The sequence below is a fragment of the Panicum virgatum genome, chromosome 3N (assembly GCF_016808335.1).
Source record: "Panicum virgatum strain AP13 chromosome 3N, P.virgatum_v5, whole genome shotgun sequence".
NCBI classification, from domain to species: domain Eukaryota; kingdom Viridiplantae; phylum Streptophyta; class Magnoliopsida; order Poales; family Poaceae; genus Panicum; species Panicum virgatum.
This window is the reverse complement of record NC_053147.1, coordinates 60,022,065-60,039,349: the sequence shown is the minus strand read 5'-3', so window position 1 is coordinate 60,039,349 and position 17,285 is coordinate 60,022,065. Positions and strand designations below refer to the sequence as shown.

At 44.7% G+C, this 17,285-nt stretch overlaps 3 protein-coding genes across 4 annotated transcripts; all 3 read right to left on the bottom strand.

The window, feature by feature from the left end:
• Positions 1-1,655: 1,655 nt before the first annotated feature.
• Positions 1,656-3,750, bottom strand: LOC120666421 (serine/threonine-protein kinase fray2-like). The gene is made up of 6 exons (XM_039946268.1): positions 3,427-3,750; positions 2,688-2,766; positions 2,521-2,583; positions 2,215-2,259; positions 2,075-2,137; positions 1,656-1,997 (listed from the first exon to the last, which is right to left on the bottom strand). The coding sequence occupies exons 1-6, from the start codon at positions 3,648-3,650 to the stop codon at positions 1,905-1,907; spliced, it is 567 nt and encodes a 188-aa protein (XP_039802202.1). The 5' UTR covers positions 3,651-3,750; the 3' UTR covers positions 1,656-1,904.
• Positions 3,751-5,699: 1,949 nt separating this feature from the next.
• LOC120666420 (COPII coat assembly protein SEC16-like) lies at positions 5,700-8,942 on the bottom strand. Of its 2 annotated transcripts, none has more exons than XM_039946266.1 (9): positions 8,457-8,942; positions 8,283-8,325; positions 8,099-8,185; positions 7,904-7,969; positions 7,721-7,792; positions 7,529-7,600; positions 7,026-7,136; positions 6,846-6,917; positions 5,700-6,746 (listed from the first exon to the last, which is right to left on the bottom strand). In XM_039946266.1, the coding sequence occupies exons 1-9, from the start codon at positions 8,747-8,749 to the stop codon at positions 6,168-6,170; spliced, it is 1,395 nt and encodes a 464-aa protein (XP_039802200.1). In that variant the 5' UTR covers positions 8,750-8,942; the 3' UTR covers positions 5,700-6,167. The 2 variants fall into 2 exon arrangements, with proteins under 2 accessions (XP_039802200.1, XP_039802199.1); XM_039946265.1 differs by having other exon boundaries at positions 7,529-7,645; positions 8,457-8,918.
• A 2,685-nt stretch (positions 8,943-11,627) lies between these two features.
• LOC120666419 (F-box/LRR-repeat protein 3-like) lies at positions 11,628-15,640 on the bottom strand. The gene is made up of 7 exons (XM_039946264.1): positions 14,614-15,640; positions 14,068-14,193; positions 13,723-13,827; positions 13,140-13,539; positions 12,916-13,045; positions 12,529-12,823; positions 11,628-12,444 (listed from the first exon to the last, which is right to left on the bottom strand). The coding sequence occupies exons 1-7, from the start codon at positions 15,274-15,276 to the stop codon at positions 12,172-12,174; spliced, it is 1,992 nt and encodes a 663-aa protein (XP_039802198.1). The 5' UTR covers positions 15,277-15,640; the 3' UTR covers positions 11,628-12,171.
• Between the last annotated feature and the right edge of the window lie 1,645 nt (positions 15,641-17,285).

Here is a 17,285-nt window from a genome sequence, read left to right as displayed (position 1 = left end):
TGTGGAACCAAGTAAATTGGACAAAAAATCACTATACAAAAGTAGGAACGAGCTCACCTTATAATCAACGGTCATATCCGAAGGTGTCATGTCGTCATCATGCGTCCTCTACGTCGTGACCTTCTTGGAGGCTTCGTCTGGCTTTGCCTTCTGCTTCTTCTTCAGCTGGCCATTGTTGTAGTAGACATCTTTATCGGGCAGCTTTGGTGTATTTATACGAAAGATTCAGCAAGCAACAGATAATCGGGACATTAGGTTTCTAAGCAAACGAGAGATGTGATGGATTGATGCAGTGTGAATACATTGCAAGGTTGAAGTGGAAACGAAGAAGAAGATTGAAGCTTAGTCTTCTAGTTGTCTATCTTTTTTTTATAGCTTTCATTCTTGTATTTGTGATTTTTCTCATTTGAAGTTTAGAGTCTAAGAACTCTTGTAATTTTTTTTTGTTGTAGTCATTCGCCTGTGAACGATCAAGGCCAGAACGCTATCCATAATCTAAAAAAGACAAAAAATACTACTGGACACCCACTTGCATCATTAAGCTCTAATGTCCAAATTTACTAAGCCGACCAAACTCAAACACTATAATATGCCCCATGAATCAAGTTGAACAAACAAACATTGAATAAAGATCTCACAGCGATCAGCGGAGATTACTTGACAAACCAAGGTGTTTTGAACTGGTTTCCGTAACCAGAGGACGTGGCCGAGGTCTGGCCATCAAGCCGCCAGCGTATTGGAGACGAGCCGCTGCCGCCGGGGAACGGAGCCGAGCAAGCGAGCTTTGCTGCGGAGGAGGGGCTCCACCAAGTAGCCGTTGGATACTCAGCCTGTCCACGCGTCAGGAATCGGTGTTGGGTCCGCACGGTAGAGGCTTTGGGGACTGTCCCCACCGAATTTTTTTCCGATCCTTCAGACAAAAACGAATACACTTGCAATATGTTGCGGGCCCGGTTCGCTCTCTTCATTTTTGTCTGTTGTTTTGTGGCAATATCTAGAAAAAATTTGGTTCTTTTCTATGGAGAGTGTCCATTTATGTATTATATAATTATAATGTACATTTTAGTAGTCATTGTTTTTTTTTGTTATTACTGTATTACTCAATTTGTGTTGGAAACTTGGTTTTAGCAAAATCCGAACATGGTGAAAATGGGAGATTGTAGTGAATTGAATGCTGTTTCATTGGTCACATCGATACATGTATAGCCTCGGTAAGGACGGTTACACTGTTCAAATGACCTCTCTGTCCCCCTAGCTACTATGATGTTGGGATGTTCGAGGGCAGCGAAGAATGTGGCCTGATGGAGCTACATTTGCTAGGTACAAAATATACTTGGACTAATAACTAGGAGAACCTGATCATGTCCCTCACAGATAAGAGTTTTCTGCTTCACCGAAGCTGATCATTATTTTCCTTTAGCCACTTGCACTGCTCTCCCTAGACACTCTAGTGATCATACACCTATTCTGTGGGAATCAGATACTGGTCAGAGGCTTTCCAGGCCTTAGTTCCGTTTTGAAAAATGGTGGTTACAATATGAGAAGTTTGAGGGGCGAGTTGCTAACACAAGGGCTCTGCAGGAGCTTGGGAACATTAAAACCCCTTGTTATGGAAATAGTATGACCTCAAAAAAAAAAGCGCCACCTAAAAGTTAAAAAAAAAAACTGGAAATTCTAAGTGATAACATGGAATTCCAGTCACATTAAAACCCCAAACCTCAAACAGTTACAGTAGATCACCATTCAGTGGCTAGTTACGGTAAGCACCAACAAAACCTTGGTGGCCAAGTGACGAACAAGAAACAAACCCAAATAGAAAACCTTATGAGGATCACCAAAAGCACTAGCGCAAAGACAACTGGAAGGGCATTCTGTACTGCCACGTCACCACTTCCAACAAACTGCTAATCATAGCTGGCATTCAGGAACTTCAACAGTTCATTGCGTTTGCTCTCTGCTGCCTTATCTTCCTTGGTCTTCTCAAGCTTCATCATTATCTAAACAAATGAAGTAGCTCAAATACAAGAATTCTTTCATAAGAGAAACAGCACCTTCATTTTATTCTTTTCCTCACCTTTTTACCAGAGATTGCACTCCTTTGGCCCCCCTCTTCCTTTTCTTTATCGCGTCCAAGAAACTGATCAAAGAAATAAAAGGTGTTTCAAAAGTGATAACTACAACACATAGAAGAATGCAAATTGAAGTACCACATACCTTGGAAAGCTGGACAGGACCATCACCACCCTCACTCTCTTTCTTCTGTATAGAGCTCCCGCATTGAAGAGAACAGAAACAACCAACCAATAACCAACCGGCAAGCCAATCCACCATGTTGTCACCCGTTCACAAACCCCAGCTCCAATGTCAAAGAGCCAACCCAGAAACAGGTACAAAGAAATATAAGGACCTCATGTATGGAAGTATGAGTGAGAAAAATATGCTTCTCTCCCAAGATGTTAGTCATATCATGCTAAACCATCGCAAAAGGAAACTTAGTTTCTGAATAAATAGGAAATTTACCTCTTTGTGTTTACTCTTGTCTCGTTTATGATGCCTATCTTTGCTTCGCTCCCTCTCTCTAGACTGTCACGCGAGGAAATACAAAGAGAGGCCAAAGAAATATTAGATACCTGCATATGAAAACCTAAAAGAAAACATCAATCATGCAAAAATTGCCGGACCAGTACCTTTCTTGATCTGCTGCTCTTCTTATGCTTCCGAGATCTTCCAGAAACCTCACGGTTGCTGTCATAAGAGCTTGTGCTGCTGCAATGAGGAAGAGCTTCTTCAATATGGCAATACTAGGGAGAGCCTCACAAAAACATATGTTTGCACACACAAGATAAGTATATGTTTGCACACAGAGGAGTTTCTTTTGTGAGTTCTTAAACAACAAAACAGCTATAAGATTAGCTCGTTCAGGAAGCTCAGGCAAAACATGATATTAATTGGTAACCAGTTAATGGATACGTTCATCAAATTATCATAGTCGCTCCTAATCAGTATCCCTAAATCGACTCCATCAACCTAATATCACGAAACCATCATTAGAGTACACCGAGTGCCTCATGAAACAATCATTAGAGTACACCGAGTGCCTCAGCTGCAGTATCAAAAGTATTTCAAGTGTGCACACATTAAGAATTAGAGATGCGCGGGATTTCAATTTTTCCAGTGCGGTGATTTACGCAACAAAACTACAGGCTCTTCCCCATCGCCCACCCTAACATCTGGTACGATACCATCCAAAGCAGCGTGGCTGCCTAGTCCAAATCCTCGTTCCATCAATCCCAGCATACGCAGAATCCAACACCAATCCTAATCACCGGCCGCTTCCCCTTGTTCCCGTCTCCGGATCAGGAACCCTACTTTCCAGATCCGATCGCGAGACAACGCTTCGTCCAGAAACCCCGCGAGGGGAGTCACCTGTAGCTATCGTCGTCAGACGGGGACCGCCGCCGCTCCCGCTCCCTCCGGCGCCGCTTGTGGCGGGACCTCCGGTCCTTGCGCGCCTTCAGCGCGGACGAGGACGCGCCCTCCTTCGGGCGGCTGCTGCGGTGGCGGTGGCGTCGGCGCCGGTCGCTCCCCGAGGAGGAGGAGCCCGAGTCCGAGGAGGAGCCCGAGGACGAGGAGGCCGGGGACCGCACCATGGCTCCCAACGGCGGCGGCGGCGCTCGTGGGGGTTGACGCGACGAGGTGAGACAGGGAAGCGGCTCGATCTGCCTGCCTCGGTTCGGGGTCGGACCGGACGGCCTACCTCCACGAGACCACGAGCGCTTCGTAGCAGTTTTTGGGCCGGGCCGGGCCGGGTTCCCCCGTGAAAGGAAAAGGAGACCGGGGACGATGTCTGGCTGACCGAATGTGGGCCTGGATTCCTCTCAGGAAAAAAGAATGTGGGCCTGGATCCCCACCCGTGTGAAACCACTTAAGGTGATAGATACAGAAACCATCGCCTAAAAATATATTAGATGGTCCGTGACGAGCCCAACAATTAGACTGTTTAGCAATGATGACGATACCTATGTATATGCAAATTTGAAACTAAAAAAGCTACAACGATGAAACCGAGCATCCAAATTAAATTCAGATTTCATCGCTATGTTTCTTATGATAAGATTTTCAAAACAAGACCACACTTACCTATATGTTGCATGATATTTTTCTTAAAATATTTTTTACACTAAATAATTAATTTTGGATCCTGAAAATTTAATATCACGAACAAATAATTATTTTGATGGATAAAAAATTAAACATAACGAATAAATAATAATGTACAACGAACAAAATGGTATTGCAACTTTGAGATTTAGTCCTAAATGACACCGATTAGCAAGTTTGAGATCGTGCTTGTCCATTTTTTCAATTTCGTCGATCTAAATGGTAGAAGTAATAAGCTTGAGGACCGTCGCTATATTCTATTCAAAAAATTACACCAAATGCTCATAGCCTAGATGGTATACTATATTTTGTTCTGCCTATTTAGCCTTATTCTATTTTAGCTTCTGATGGCTTTTGTTGGACGTTAAATCAATAAAAGTAATATTAATAGTGTAATTTTAAGAATCTCCTTCCAGAAGCTACATGTTTTGTATGACCTTTTATCAGTTTTCGTACTATTTCTAAAATCAATTAGAAGTGCATTTTGAAGCAGCTGGATTTAAAAGTCGCATATCTTCTTACAAAGAAGGTGGCTTTTGAAAAAACTCATAAAGGATCTGCAGGGCCTGTGCGAGTCCCGTGTCGAGCGCTCCCTGGAGCTGGATGCCTCAATGACTCGCTAGTGGGCTGAGTTAGGGTTTGTTCGATTAGATATGAATTTATTCCGGGTCGGAAATGATAAAAATAATAAAAAATATAACAAGAAATTGGAATTTATTATGTGTTAGAAACTAATTGAAATAAAATAGGTTTATGGTAGCTACATTAAAAGACCGGGAATCAATCCATGAGTCTAGATGTGTGGAATTAATCTCAATTTTTTATTATAGTTAATATGAGTCTATTTTGTTGCAATTAGTTTTTGACACGAAATGAATTCCGATCTCTTGTTATATCTCTTATTATTTCTATCATTCCCGGTCGGAATGAATTCATGTCTTGAACAAAGCTTTATTGGGTGGGCCGTTAAGATAGTAGCTTGTGGTTTGTTTTTCTTCTCTCCTCCTATTTTTTCGGGCCGTCAAGTCAGCTCGCGGGATAAATTGCAGTCCGAATTCCAAATAAAATTTTTGACTAGTCAGGATCATGTTAGTTTTTTTTGGATGGGTCGGTTGGGGTTTGTCGAGTCGGACAGCCAATCAGGTATAGACAGATCATTCAAGAGAATATTGTTCTGTCTATATTATTCTTTAGTGACATAATGTTTTAGGTTCATGAGAAAATTATTCCCACAATGAAAAAATCTTCCTAGTCCAAGAGAGATTGTACTAATAACTTCGCAAGGAAATGTACTAGCTTAAGAGCTAGTTTTCACAAGAAAAATGTTTATCGTTTATAAGACAATATTAAATGCACTAAGCAACACAAGTGTTCAAACTACCATGTAAAAGGAAAAAATAGTTCCAAAATGAAAAAAAAAAAACATATCCACCTATCGAATCCAACCATGCATAAATATTCAAATCTAGATGGCATCAAGCGAATGTTTTCTGTGCAATGTACTGGTATTCCCATATTGAAGCCATTAGAATAATAGATGCCTAGTGAAAAACTGAAAATAACGCTTTCTGGACAGCATTATTATTAGGAGTACAGATGTAATGAACCAAAGACTGACGAGATGGAGGAGAGATCAAATAAAACGAAGCACAACTCGAACATAGTGCGTCTGGGGCACCGTGACAAATGTTTTTAGCACTAATGTACCCTACAAAATAATTACTAAGAAAACAAGCACTCATGGAGGCCATGAAAGCCTCAGCATTTTGATTGATTGCCGATTGTTCTGACCTCCTTGGTTACGCTTCTCGCTAGATTCCTGAACTATTTCAGTATAGACAGTTCGCTCTGCACAATGTCCATCTGAATTCTTCCACATCTCATTTCTTCCATCTTCTAAGTTCCAGCTCTCATTTTGCCGTTCATATGTTTGCGCCTGAGGCCATGAAAGCCTCAGCATTTTGTATTGATTGCCGATAGAACTTCATTGCACCCTTGGAAGTTTCCTACAGATCCATCTGGAGTTTTGTTGCTCGGGTAGGAGAATATATGCGCACGATGATTGTTACTCCGATAGTCATTGCGAATATGAGAGCAAGAATGGCCAAAGCAGGGCTCCTGCGATCCATGGTCGCGATGGCTCCTCCCTGCACTTCTCGTTTGCTGATTATATCGGGCTCCCTTAGCTCACCGTTGGTATACTCTTGCACTATTTTCATCCCTCTCTCATTCAGTCCTGGAAGCACGGGCCCTTTGTTCTCCGCTGGCTTAACCAGAGATGACACTGCCGGTGAGCTGACAAGTTCAGCAAGTCCTGCCAGAGCTTTCTTTTCGTCTTGTTCGAGCTCTGTTTGGTCTGTGATTGTTCCTTCACCCTCAGTTGCTTCTTCTGTTTCTGTAACGGTATCAGTAACCATGTCATCTAAGAGTTGGTCTTGCTGCATCATCAACTGTGCTGTCGGTGTGTTCTCCATTGATTCGGCCTCTTGAACACCATCATTTTCATCATGATTTTTACTGAAGATGATTCCCGGACCACTGATACTGAGTTTGCTTTGATCAGAAGCCTTCACATCTTTATTATCCTAAAAATCACAGTTCAGAAGAAACAAGCAGGGGAAATAAGGATGATGATCATACATTCACATTGCAAAATTTTGATCAAAGAAAAAAGAAACCCATACTTTCTGGTCTATCTCCTTCTCGATGTTGTTCTTGCTTGAATCCTCATCAACCTTCTCCACATCTCCAGGGATCTGAAGCCACAATTTAGATGGATATGCAAAAATAAGAAGGCAGCAATGAGGCTTCTAGATAATGACCATACAGGCACTACAGCAGAGAGGATTCAGAATTGCACTTACCAAGCAAACAGTGTTGACCTCCTGCATGACAATCTCAACCGGGTTCCTGCTCGAATTCTGATCAATTCTTTCATCGTGATCAATTTTTTCAACATGTTCTTTTTCCTGACACTAAAATTCAAAAGAAGGATAATTGATTAAAAAAGGCACTTAAAAAAAACTCGGCCGGGGAGGGGGAAATGGCCCCACCCGTTCTTCATTAAGAGGAAGCCTTTCGGCACCCGACCGAGAAACCCCCAAATCCTGGCCCAAGCCCACAAGGGTCATGCCTTGCGGCGAGCACAGTGAGGGGTTTTTTTTACCCCGCACGGGAAATTCCCGAAAACTCCGCCACGGGTGCGCCTACGAGGGCTCGAACCCGGGCTGCGGGGGCGCTACTGGGAGTGCGTTGCCGACTGGGCTAGCATCCGTTCGCGATTAAAAAAGGCACTTAAAACAATCACTGCATATATAGCAAAAAAAGTTTCAGTATTCATAATTGTGCATAACAAACAAACACTAACCATATCATCTGTGGTGATCTCAACATGGTTCGTGCTTGAATTCTGGTCAATTTTTTCAACATGTTCTTTGTCCTGAAACTCAAGTTCAGAAGAAATGAACAGAAGGCGCCTACAAGGCTTCGACAATCACTGCATCTATTATTGCATAAAGATTTCAATTCTTACAATTGTGCATAGCAAACAAATACTAACCGTATCATTCATGTTGACCTCGACAGGATTCTTGCCTGAATTCTGATCAATTTTCTCTTCAGGTTTGCTAGCCTGAAACCCAATTTTTTGCACCGACTAAGCCAGCTAAATTGTTATAGTACATGCAAATTACGTTCATGACTTGATGCAAGTTAATCCAAACGTATGCACAGAGAAACAAACCAATTGATCCTCAACGATCTCGTTATCCTTCTGAATCTGATGGCTTTCCTCTGTCGCCTTGCCATCCTGAAACCAGAGTTCAGAGATTTTGCAGAGATGAGGTCACTACAAATCTACACCAACGCAAAACACATGCATACCCCGGTCAACAGAGTCTTCCCCGTGAAATTATGCATACAAATCACAAGGACTAACCAATCTGCCGGATCCGATCTCCTTTTCTTCTGCTTTCAAGTTCTCATTGGACTGATCAAGCTTCTGCACCAATGCGCAACCCTGAACCTGTGATCAGAACCGATTTTGCATGTAAGATTTCACCTGTAAAGGAAAGAACCCAGGAACGCCGGTTCCCATCAATGAACGCGATGACCCTCCTCACCTTCCCATCCTCGACAACTCCGCCATCCGAAACCTCGCCTTTCCTGCAAAGAATCCACCAAAAAAAAACCAATCTTTTCAGCTCCAACGTCCACGGAACAACAGATCACCTTATTCGATCTTATTATGATTCGCGAAAGGTCACGAATTTCATTCAAGGGGATGGGAGGCGTACGCTGGCTGCCGGTGGTCGCGCTGGCGCTCGGCCTCGGCGCCCTTGTTGCCGCGGCGTGAGCGGCGCCACGCGAGGACGGCGGCCCCGACGACGGCCGTGCCGCCGATGAGCAGCAGCGCCGCGACGCCGTGCGGCGCCCGCGCGGACACACGGAACTTCATGCCGGCGACGGGGACGGCGCCGGGGCCCTTCCTATCCGCGGCGGCGGCCCCCTTCCCCTCCTCGCGCTGCAGAACCTGCTGCTCCCGCGGTTCCTGGGCGGCGCCAAGAACGCCGCCGCCGCCACCTTCCATGATGAGGGCGTGCGGCGGGGAATTAAAGCGCACGCGGCTTCGATGACGATCCTTCCCCTTCCCCTCCTCCTCCCAATTACTCCGCTGGTGGTGGGGGTTGGCGCGCCGGTCGGCCTTCTCGTACGTGTGTTGTTGCGCGCGTTCTAGAGAGACGGAGAGGAGGAGGAGGTGTCGAGGTTCTAGGGCATTCAACTCCTCTGTCTTTTACGAAGCGAAAGTCACAAAGAACAGTGTCAACAGTGTTCTCTACCGTGATTCATTGTAGCAAGTACTGTTCGTAGAACACTAGCAGGTACTGTTCGCAGAATACTGTTCGAAAAGGTAGTGTAGCGACCCATCCTATCCATCCATCTCAGATCGGACAGCCCACAAAGACTCAAAAGTCACACAAACAATGTTCCCTGCCTTGCCTTCACCAAGTCAGGGAATCCGATTGGGTTTTAGGGTGGGTGGGAGAAGGGCCGGTCGGGTCGCATGGCCACTCGTCGGTCGATCGCAGGCGGCAGAGTCGCCGCGCAGACCCACAACTCCCGGATCATCAACGAACTGGAAACTCCCGTTGGACTCACGAAAACAAAGGGAAAAGAAGAAGAAAAAACATGCGAGGAAACGCATTTTTTTTTCATTTTGCGAGTACTAGGAAACGCATCTTTGTGTGCCCGCCATTCATGTCGTTTGTGAACCATGCTAGGAGACTCTACATACGCACGCATATATGATGATGATGCCACATTGCCACGGTCGAAATATGCCTTCTTTTGATTTTGTTCTTTCTTTTCTTTTTTTGGGACTTGTATTGTATCGAAGCACTAAATCTTACTAATTGTTCAACTCAATAAATCTTATAATAAAAAATACTTCCATGGATCCCTATGAACAAACAAAAGTTTCACCTCTACTTTAGTGTCTCGCAGAGGTTTCATCCAAAATTTTAGATACTGGTATTGAATTTTGATATACTTGCTTTTTAAAAAAAATTCTAAGACTTCACTTATTTGACGAAGGCGTGGCCAACCGCCGGCGTTGCAACTAACAGGTGAAGACAAAGACTTTCTCTAACGCATCATGACACCGGTGCAAACTGGAATCTCAGATGCTAACATGCATGGGGACAAGATCTAGCTAGGGCCCACGACGGTATACTGTATTTACGATTCGTACGTTTGAAACTTTCATTGTGGCATTATTTCCAAAATATTTAGTTCCAAAATTAGAACTGAATTCTAATGTATGTTTCACAAAAATAACACTGTATGCATCCATGATTAGATAGGAGTACATCATTAAGTTGGGTTGTGTTAAGCTAGCACTTGAATCATGCCACAGTGCAGGTATGCATTTGTTGTATGGCTTCTCTTGCTCAACATACTCTGTTCGGCTGGCTGTGGCTGGTAGCTAGTACTGATTTGTTGTAAAAGAAAAATACTGCTGGCTGGTGGCAGTGCTGGCTGGCTAGCTGACAAGCCAGCTGAACACAGCTTCTAAACAACCCAACTTTGTCTTCACCTGTTGGGTTGCAATAATAACAAACTACCTCTTTGGACTAATCAACGTCAAACATTTAGAGATGGCGGTAGTACTTACATCAGCATCTCCTACATGCTCATGCTTATTTCCATGTGCATCTTTGGATCCATGACTTCAAGCCGTTTCCCGCCAAAAAAAAATTGTAATTTAGCTTCCTCATGTTTGATATTCAAAACAAAATCGTTGCATGCGTTGGACTTTTTTCTGCTACTTCCATCTTCAGGAAAGCTTTTTAAGTCCACTCGTTTTGGATCGTCCGACCACGTGCTCTAGACCAACTAGGCAGCCGGGCCGTACAGGTCCAGCAGCCCGGGCGGCCCCACATGACACACGGTTGTAGTAGTAGACACAACGACACTCGGCCGTGGTCACGTTTCGTTGAATACCATCATCCAGCAGACCAGCACGAGTGAGTAAACGCCTCAAAGTTTGTCAACATCATGTTGTAGACTTGTAGTATGCATGTTTAGATAATATACAACGGATTTGGAGATCATATCATGTTGTGGGACGTTTATACTCCATCCGTTTCAAAACGTCACTTGGGCTTTGTGTGAAATTGAACTTTTTTTTTTACGAGACACGGTACAAACTTTTCTAGATTTGATCAAGTTTATAAGAAAATACCAACATCTACAGAGCAATTAAATTAGCTTTGTTAACTCCATCATAAAATATATATTTATTGTGTATTTATTTGGTATTATGGAGATTTATATTTTTTTATAAACTTGATCAAAGCTTGAGATATTTGGCTTATGATAAAGCTTGAAACAGAACTTTATGATGGGAGGAAGGCGTTTTATAAGGTGTGTTTTTGTCGAAGTTTCTTATGTTGGTTTGAATTGTTTTGCATTAAAAATATTTGAATTGTTTTTCTTTGCTCTCTGAATGTGCGATGCAGAAAGTAATGCCAGTATGGCACTGGCTACTTTGTGCAAGGCCGGCTGAACCTAACTCATACCAGATCCAAGCACCAATCAAGACAACGAGCTGAGGCATGGTAATCTATAGAGGTACGGTTGATGGTTAGGTTGTATATCATGCAATCAGCACTTGGAGGAGTCCCTTTCAACTTGATGGGCGTTCTAGAGCAAGACAAGTTGTCATTTTAAGGTTATCAGAGACCATGTAGGCAACCTGTAAAAATCAGAGAAATCCACATCAAGAAACAATGGGTTCGTAAAAAAGGGTAGGCGATGGTTGGACTCAAACTTTGGCCTTCGTCCACGGGCTGGGCTATGCAACAATTCTTTGAACTCCATGTCACTCACATGCCAGAGCACGAAGTATTTGTGATAATTGCAAAATTTATTGCGAATTTTACAGATCAAACTTTGGCCTTCATCCATACAGCAGAGACGCAACATGGTAATTTACATGCAGCAGTATATACAAACTATAAAGTCTACATGACGCGCGATCGTTCACCACCTCTAATAACATGAAAATAGAGAAGTATGTACATATCAACTGAGACATGATGGCAGTTGAGGGAAGGAACAACCTGTGATGCAGAACACCGATCATATTCTGTTATGATTGTTTCATCTCAAACCATGCGAAATGAAGCAACAAATACACTAACTAATCCCAGAAACAGGATGATTCCGCTGCAGGCTATGCACAAACTAACCTGATACATGAACTGTACCGATTCCTCAGTGTACATATACTGGGCGTCTGGGCCCAAGACAACAAACGCCGCAAGACGGCGCCCGAAAGGTAGACAACATAATCACAACCTGGGGGCAGGAGCTTACGCCCCCAACGATTATTGGAGACTATCTTCACTCACATGGGTCACAACTTACGTTGAAGCAAAGCTTGGAAGATCTTGAATTCATGATCCACACAGGTGTTGCTGCTGCAGAGGCAATGTGACGAACGCGGCTTCAGCAGTCCTTGTAGACAAGAGGCTTGTTGACCCATCTTATTCGGCAGCCGCACGCCTGCAGCATCTGGAGGAGCTCCGGGGACAGCACGGTCTTCAACCCGGTGAGCATCTTCAGCTTCTTCAGCCTCCCACAGGCCGCTCGCAGCGCCATCTCAAACCCTTCTATGGAGACCCACGAGAGGTGCACCATCTTAATGTCCTGGAGGCACCGCAGGGAGCTCAGCAGGTGGCACAGGCCCAAGCCGGTGACTTGGCAGTATGATATGGTAAGCTGCAGCAATGACGACAGCCTTTTAATGTTCCTGCTCCTTAAGAATATTGCAAGGACCAAAACTAAACTCCGCAGATTATTTACCTGTCTAAGGTTCAAAGCATTACGAGCAAGGGCCCCCAGACTAGCATCGTCAACCGAATAGCAACGTTTCAAATCCAGTTCTATCAGGCTCTTGCATCCGATTGCAATCGACGAGATCCCTATGCACGTGATGCGGACCAAGCACCTCAGCTCAAGATTTGTAAGCTCCTCCAGAGAGCCTAAGTGGCCCAAACCACTATCAGTAATCTTGTTGCAGTAGCACAAGTTTAACAACTTAATCTTCTTGCAGCCATTTGCTAAAGCTGCCAGCCCATCATCAGTAAAGGAGTTGCACCTAGAGGAAGGAATAATGCAGACATGTTATTCTCATGCATGGAGACTGAAAAAGAATCATGATAAAATACTACATAAGAAGAGCTAAATTACCGGTAGAGGTCAAGCTCCACGAGCTTGCCACAGTTTGAACTAATAAAAGCAATGCCTTTGTCGGAAATACTTGAGCATAGGCCTAATTTCAATATTCGCAGTTCAGAACATTTAGCCAAGTACTCCAGCGCTGCAGAAACAAGTAGCTTATATGGTCATGCTCAATTTAAAATGAACAGATTTGGATAAAAATGGACAAAAACATAATAGTAGAGATCATGAACCTGCATCATTCACTCCACAGTCAGTGAGGTCTATCTCCTTAAGATTGGGGCAACAAGTTGCAATTTGCTTTATTCCCTTCTCATTTATCAAAGAGCAGGATTCTAACAGCAAGCATTCAAGCATCTTACAGTTGTCCGCTATTGAATTAAGCGCATTATTGGTGATGAGATTGCAGCATGTGAGATTAATTGTCTTTAGGTCACTACATCGAGCTAGAAGAGATGAGATTCCTTCATCTGTAACGCCACTGCATTTGCTAAGTCCAATCTCAACCAGGTTGTTACAACCTTCACCAAAGGCTTGAAGGAGAGAGTCTGAGACTCCAAGACCATCGAGTTTCAACACAGTCAAGGTTTCCTTCAGTGTTGACAACTTGGACAGAAAACACTGTCCTATCTCCTACAAGTTTAAAAAATAACATCACAGTAAGTCAGACATTTGCCCCTTTTGATTATTTGTCACTCTTCATGAGGGTTGAATCTCCAATAATATGTTAGTTAAATTACCAATTTGTTTGTAACATAAAAAAATAGGGTTTTGTATTGTACACAAAAAAAAACTAATAAGTGATCACCAACTCACATGCAAACAATCTGCAGCATGTAACTTCTGGAGAAATTTGCGACCATCTATGAGTGAAGCTAATCCCTGGTAAGTCACATGATCACATCTTGACACATCAACACTCTGAAATAAAAGAAGCTTGGGTCAATGTTTCAAAAAGACAAAAAAAAAATCAGCATTAAAAAAATTAAGTTGCCAGTGATGCTGCACACACTATAAGTATCCAAATTCCAGTTTCCAGATGAGTGTAAGTCCCACTAGCAGGAAGCTAATAACTAGAACTATTCAAATTTTACATAATCAAATTGACACAACAATATGCATCAGAGGTGTTTAGAGTTAGGCATCCCAAAGTGTGATTACCTGCAGTGAGTCGCTCCCCTTGCTCAGTAATTCCAGGCCTTCATCATCTATACATGAGCAACCAACCATTGCCAACTCCTCGAGCTTCTCAAGTGTAGATATTGATCTAAGGGATTCATTACCCACCTATAGCAGAAGAGAAAAATAAGCATTTCATTACCCCAACCAATGTGAAATTAAAAAATGGATCACCCAGGCAAAAAGTTGGTTCGACACCCAGCTCCAACATGTGACGGGCTAGATACAATCTGACAACCAAACAAACAATAGGATACAATGATGTCGTTACCGCAATGTGAAATTAAATAATGGTTCGGCAGAAAGTTGGTTCGATTACCCAGACTAAGGGACATTTCTTGTGGCTGCTGCTGCACAGGAATTAAGAATTTCTCGCTTTTTTATCTAAACATAATTTTTTTTGTAGAGTTCTAAAAACAGAATTTCATGCCTAGCCCCAAACCATATCTAGCCACAAGTAATCATGTTTCATGTTTCCGCTATCCAAGCAATGACAGTTCAATATACAGCTCACAGAGCAGCAGTAACCTTGAGGTAGGAGATGTTGAGGCTGCGGAGCTCGGGGCATTTCTTGGCGAGCAGATCAATTCCGATGTCAGAAATCTCACGGCACCACTTGACACTGAGCTTCTCCAGCCTGGGGCACCCGACAGCCACCTTGGCGAGCCCCATGTCCGTGACAGCGAGGCACTTGTCCAGCCTGAGGTCCCTGAGCCCGGCCGCGGCCGCCACCGCCGCGACCTCGCGGTCCCCGGCGCCGACGCAGTGCGACAGGTCGACGGCCTCCAGCCTGGGACATGCGGCGACGAGCGCCTCGAGCCCGCGCCACCCGACCCCGCTGGCCCGGGCCAGGCACACGCGGCGGAGCCCCGCGAGGCCCCCTCCGGCGCCGGCGACGGCCGCGGCGAGCGAGGCGTCGTCGAGCGAGGCGCAGGCGGAGAGGTCGAGGCGCTCGAGCGCCGGGAACGCGCGGAGCAGGCGCGGGAGGCGCTCCCGCCGGAGCACCCGCAGCGCGCGGCGGTGCGCGGCCTCGGCGCGCTCGAAGGCGCGGCTGACGACGCGGCACGCCTTGCGGTCCCGCGGCTCGCGCAGGCGGTCGAGCACCTGGCCCAGCAGGTCCAGCGACAGCACCCCGATCCCGACGCCGCCGGCGCCGGCGGCGCAGTCGAGCTTCTGCCCCTCCCGGCTCATCCCGCCCGGCCGGACGACGCGCGCGCGGCGGCGATCCGCCCGCTGCTCGTCCTCCCAGCGCCGCCGAGGAGGGCCGCCGGGACCGCGCGGCGGGGCGATCAATTTAGGTGGGGATGAAGAGGAAGGAGAAGACGGCGACGGGCGGGTGGTCGTCGGGGAGCGGGAGGCGCGGTTCGGCGGGCCGGCACGGTCGGGCAAGGGCGCAGCGCCGCAGCATGGTAGGAGCAGGATCCCCGCGGGCGCGGATGGCGGCGGCGGCGGCGGCGGCGGCGGCGCGATCCCGATCGATCCGGCCCGGCGGTGGAGTGGTGGTGGTGGATAAGCCGCGGGGCGAACGGGCGGGGACTGGGGGGAGGTGGGTACGGGCGGTAGGGGAGCTCGACAGGTGAGGAGAGAGAGGGAAATTGGGATAGGTGATGCCGGTCGGAATACCGCCTGCCTCAGGTGCGGGTCGAAGGTGGCACCTGATCGCACCGCGAGTGCGATGAGGAAGATGACCAAACTGCCCCTTCCCGGGCCCACATCCTTTTCCTTCTACTCATTTTTTTTTGGACAACCGAGGTTTTCACCCAACAATTTAAACAGTCTGTAAAAAAATTCAATCCGATTGGAATTCTACATGCAATCGTTGGGGTTATTTACGATAATTTGTTGGGAAATGATTATTCTATAAAATTGGTTAGAAATTACTCTTGTGATAAAAAGTGATAGGCTGATAGCAGTGTCACGTGCGTCGTCGACTATTTATCGAGTTCTATTTTCGGATGAAACCTTTTGTGCTGTGGTGGGTAGTTTTGGCATTTGGCCGGCGTGTTGACCGGCAGGTGTTGACCGTGTGGCCCGTGCACGCTCCGAGCCGGGAGTCGCATGTTTTTTCTTCTTTTAGAGGAAGCTCTTGTCCACTTTGCAATGGTACTCAGTCTGATCAGTTTGCAATGGTACTCTTTCTTTAGTGTGTCAACTGTCAACCAAGCAAACCGTATTCCAATTTGAAATGGATGTCACTTTAGTCTTTTTTTTCTCTGAAGATATAAGTCATCAATGTACATAGTAACATTTGTATTCTTTTCTTTCATCGTTTTTAGCGCTGCTAAGTGCTAAGATAATTTTCAAAAAGATAATCTTATTCGAACAAAAGGGAAAGAAAAAGAGTACAACAGGGGAGGTAACACCGGTAGGATAATCTAAGAGTACTATTTTGAATGGCTCGCAAAATAGGTACTTTTTTTCTCTCAACTTTATCCTAAGGATCAAATTCATCTCTCAACTTTCAAATGGTCTAATATAGTATCTCGACTTTTGTTTTGTGGTACAAAAAATCATCCTTATGCTGATATTATACTCCAAAATAACAAACTCACCCTTATGCTGATATTATACTACATAATAATAACAAACTCATCCTTATGCTGATATTATACTCCATAATAACATGAGACAAAATGGAAAAATATCCTTTTTACCCTTTGTTTCTCTTCCCCTCCTCAATTTCCACTCTTTTGTGTCACTGTTAGCCCAGCTTTCTGCAAACTTTTAATATGGTGGTACATAGTTATGCAACAAGTAACTTTAATTCCACTCTCCATACAGCGCAATACAAAGCGACGCATGGATAAAAAAATTCTACATTCCAGAATAAAAACTTGTGATGTTTAGCTCCTAATGCATAGATGTCAGTATACTAAATCGCTTGCATTGGTCAGATACTTTTTTTTAATAATTGTTGCGGAGTTGAGAAGGGGAAGAGCCAAGGGTAAAATAGAGTATAATATCCGCATAATAATGAGATTGATCAAAATAAAAGTTGAGGGACTATATTGGCCAATCTTAAAGTTGAGGGATGAACTTGTCCCCGGATCAAAGTTGAGGGACTGAAATACCTATTTAACCATTTTAAAACGTGTTCTAATTGTGAACACCTGAGTAATAGATTAGTGACTAGTCCAACCAGTATATTCCTTTGCTTGATACAAAGAAATGGTTTGAAGATGAAAATAATTGGTCGTACC

Bases quoted from the DNA above. Each gene is read 5' to 3' on its own strand.
- LOC120666421 (XM_039946268.1), bottom strand. From the start codon at position 3,650: ATGGTGCGGTCCCCGGCCTCCTCGTCCTCGGGCTCCTCCTCGGACTCG. The intron at 2,138-2,214 runs GTATGTGGTACT...TTCTTTGATCAG, and splicing joins GTCCTGTCCAGCTTTCCAAG to TTTCTTGGACGCGATAAAGA. The intron at 1,998-2,074 runs GTGAGGAAAAGA...TCATTTGTTTAG, and splicing joins GTGCAATCTCTGGTAAAAAG to ATAATGATGAAGCTTGAGAA.
- LOC120666420 (XM_039946265.1), bottom strand. From the start codon at position 8,749: ATGGAAGGTGGCGGCGGCGGCGTTCTTGGCGCCGCCCAGGAACCGCGG. The intron at 8,186-8,282 runs GTGAGGAGGGTC...TTCTGATCACAG, and splicing joins GAGTTGTCGAGGATGGGAAG to GTTCAGGGTTGCGCATTGGT. The intron at 7,646-7,720 runs GTTAGTATTTGT...TGATTGTCGAAG, and splicing joins AGGTCAACATGAATGATACG to CCTTGTAGGCGCCTTCTGTT.
- LOC120666419 (XM_039946264.1), bottom strand. From the start codon at position 15,276: ATGAGCCGGGAGGGGCAGAAGCTCGACTGCGCCGCCGGCGCCGGCGGC. The intron at 13,828-14,067 runs GTAATCACACTT...CTTTTATTTCAG, and splicing joins AGGGGAGCGACTCACTGCAG to AGTGTTGATGTGTCAAGATG. The intron at 12,824-12,915 runs GTAATTTAGCTC...TCCTTCCTCTAG, and splicing joins GTGGAGCTTGACCTCTACCG to GTGCAACTCCTTTACTGATG.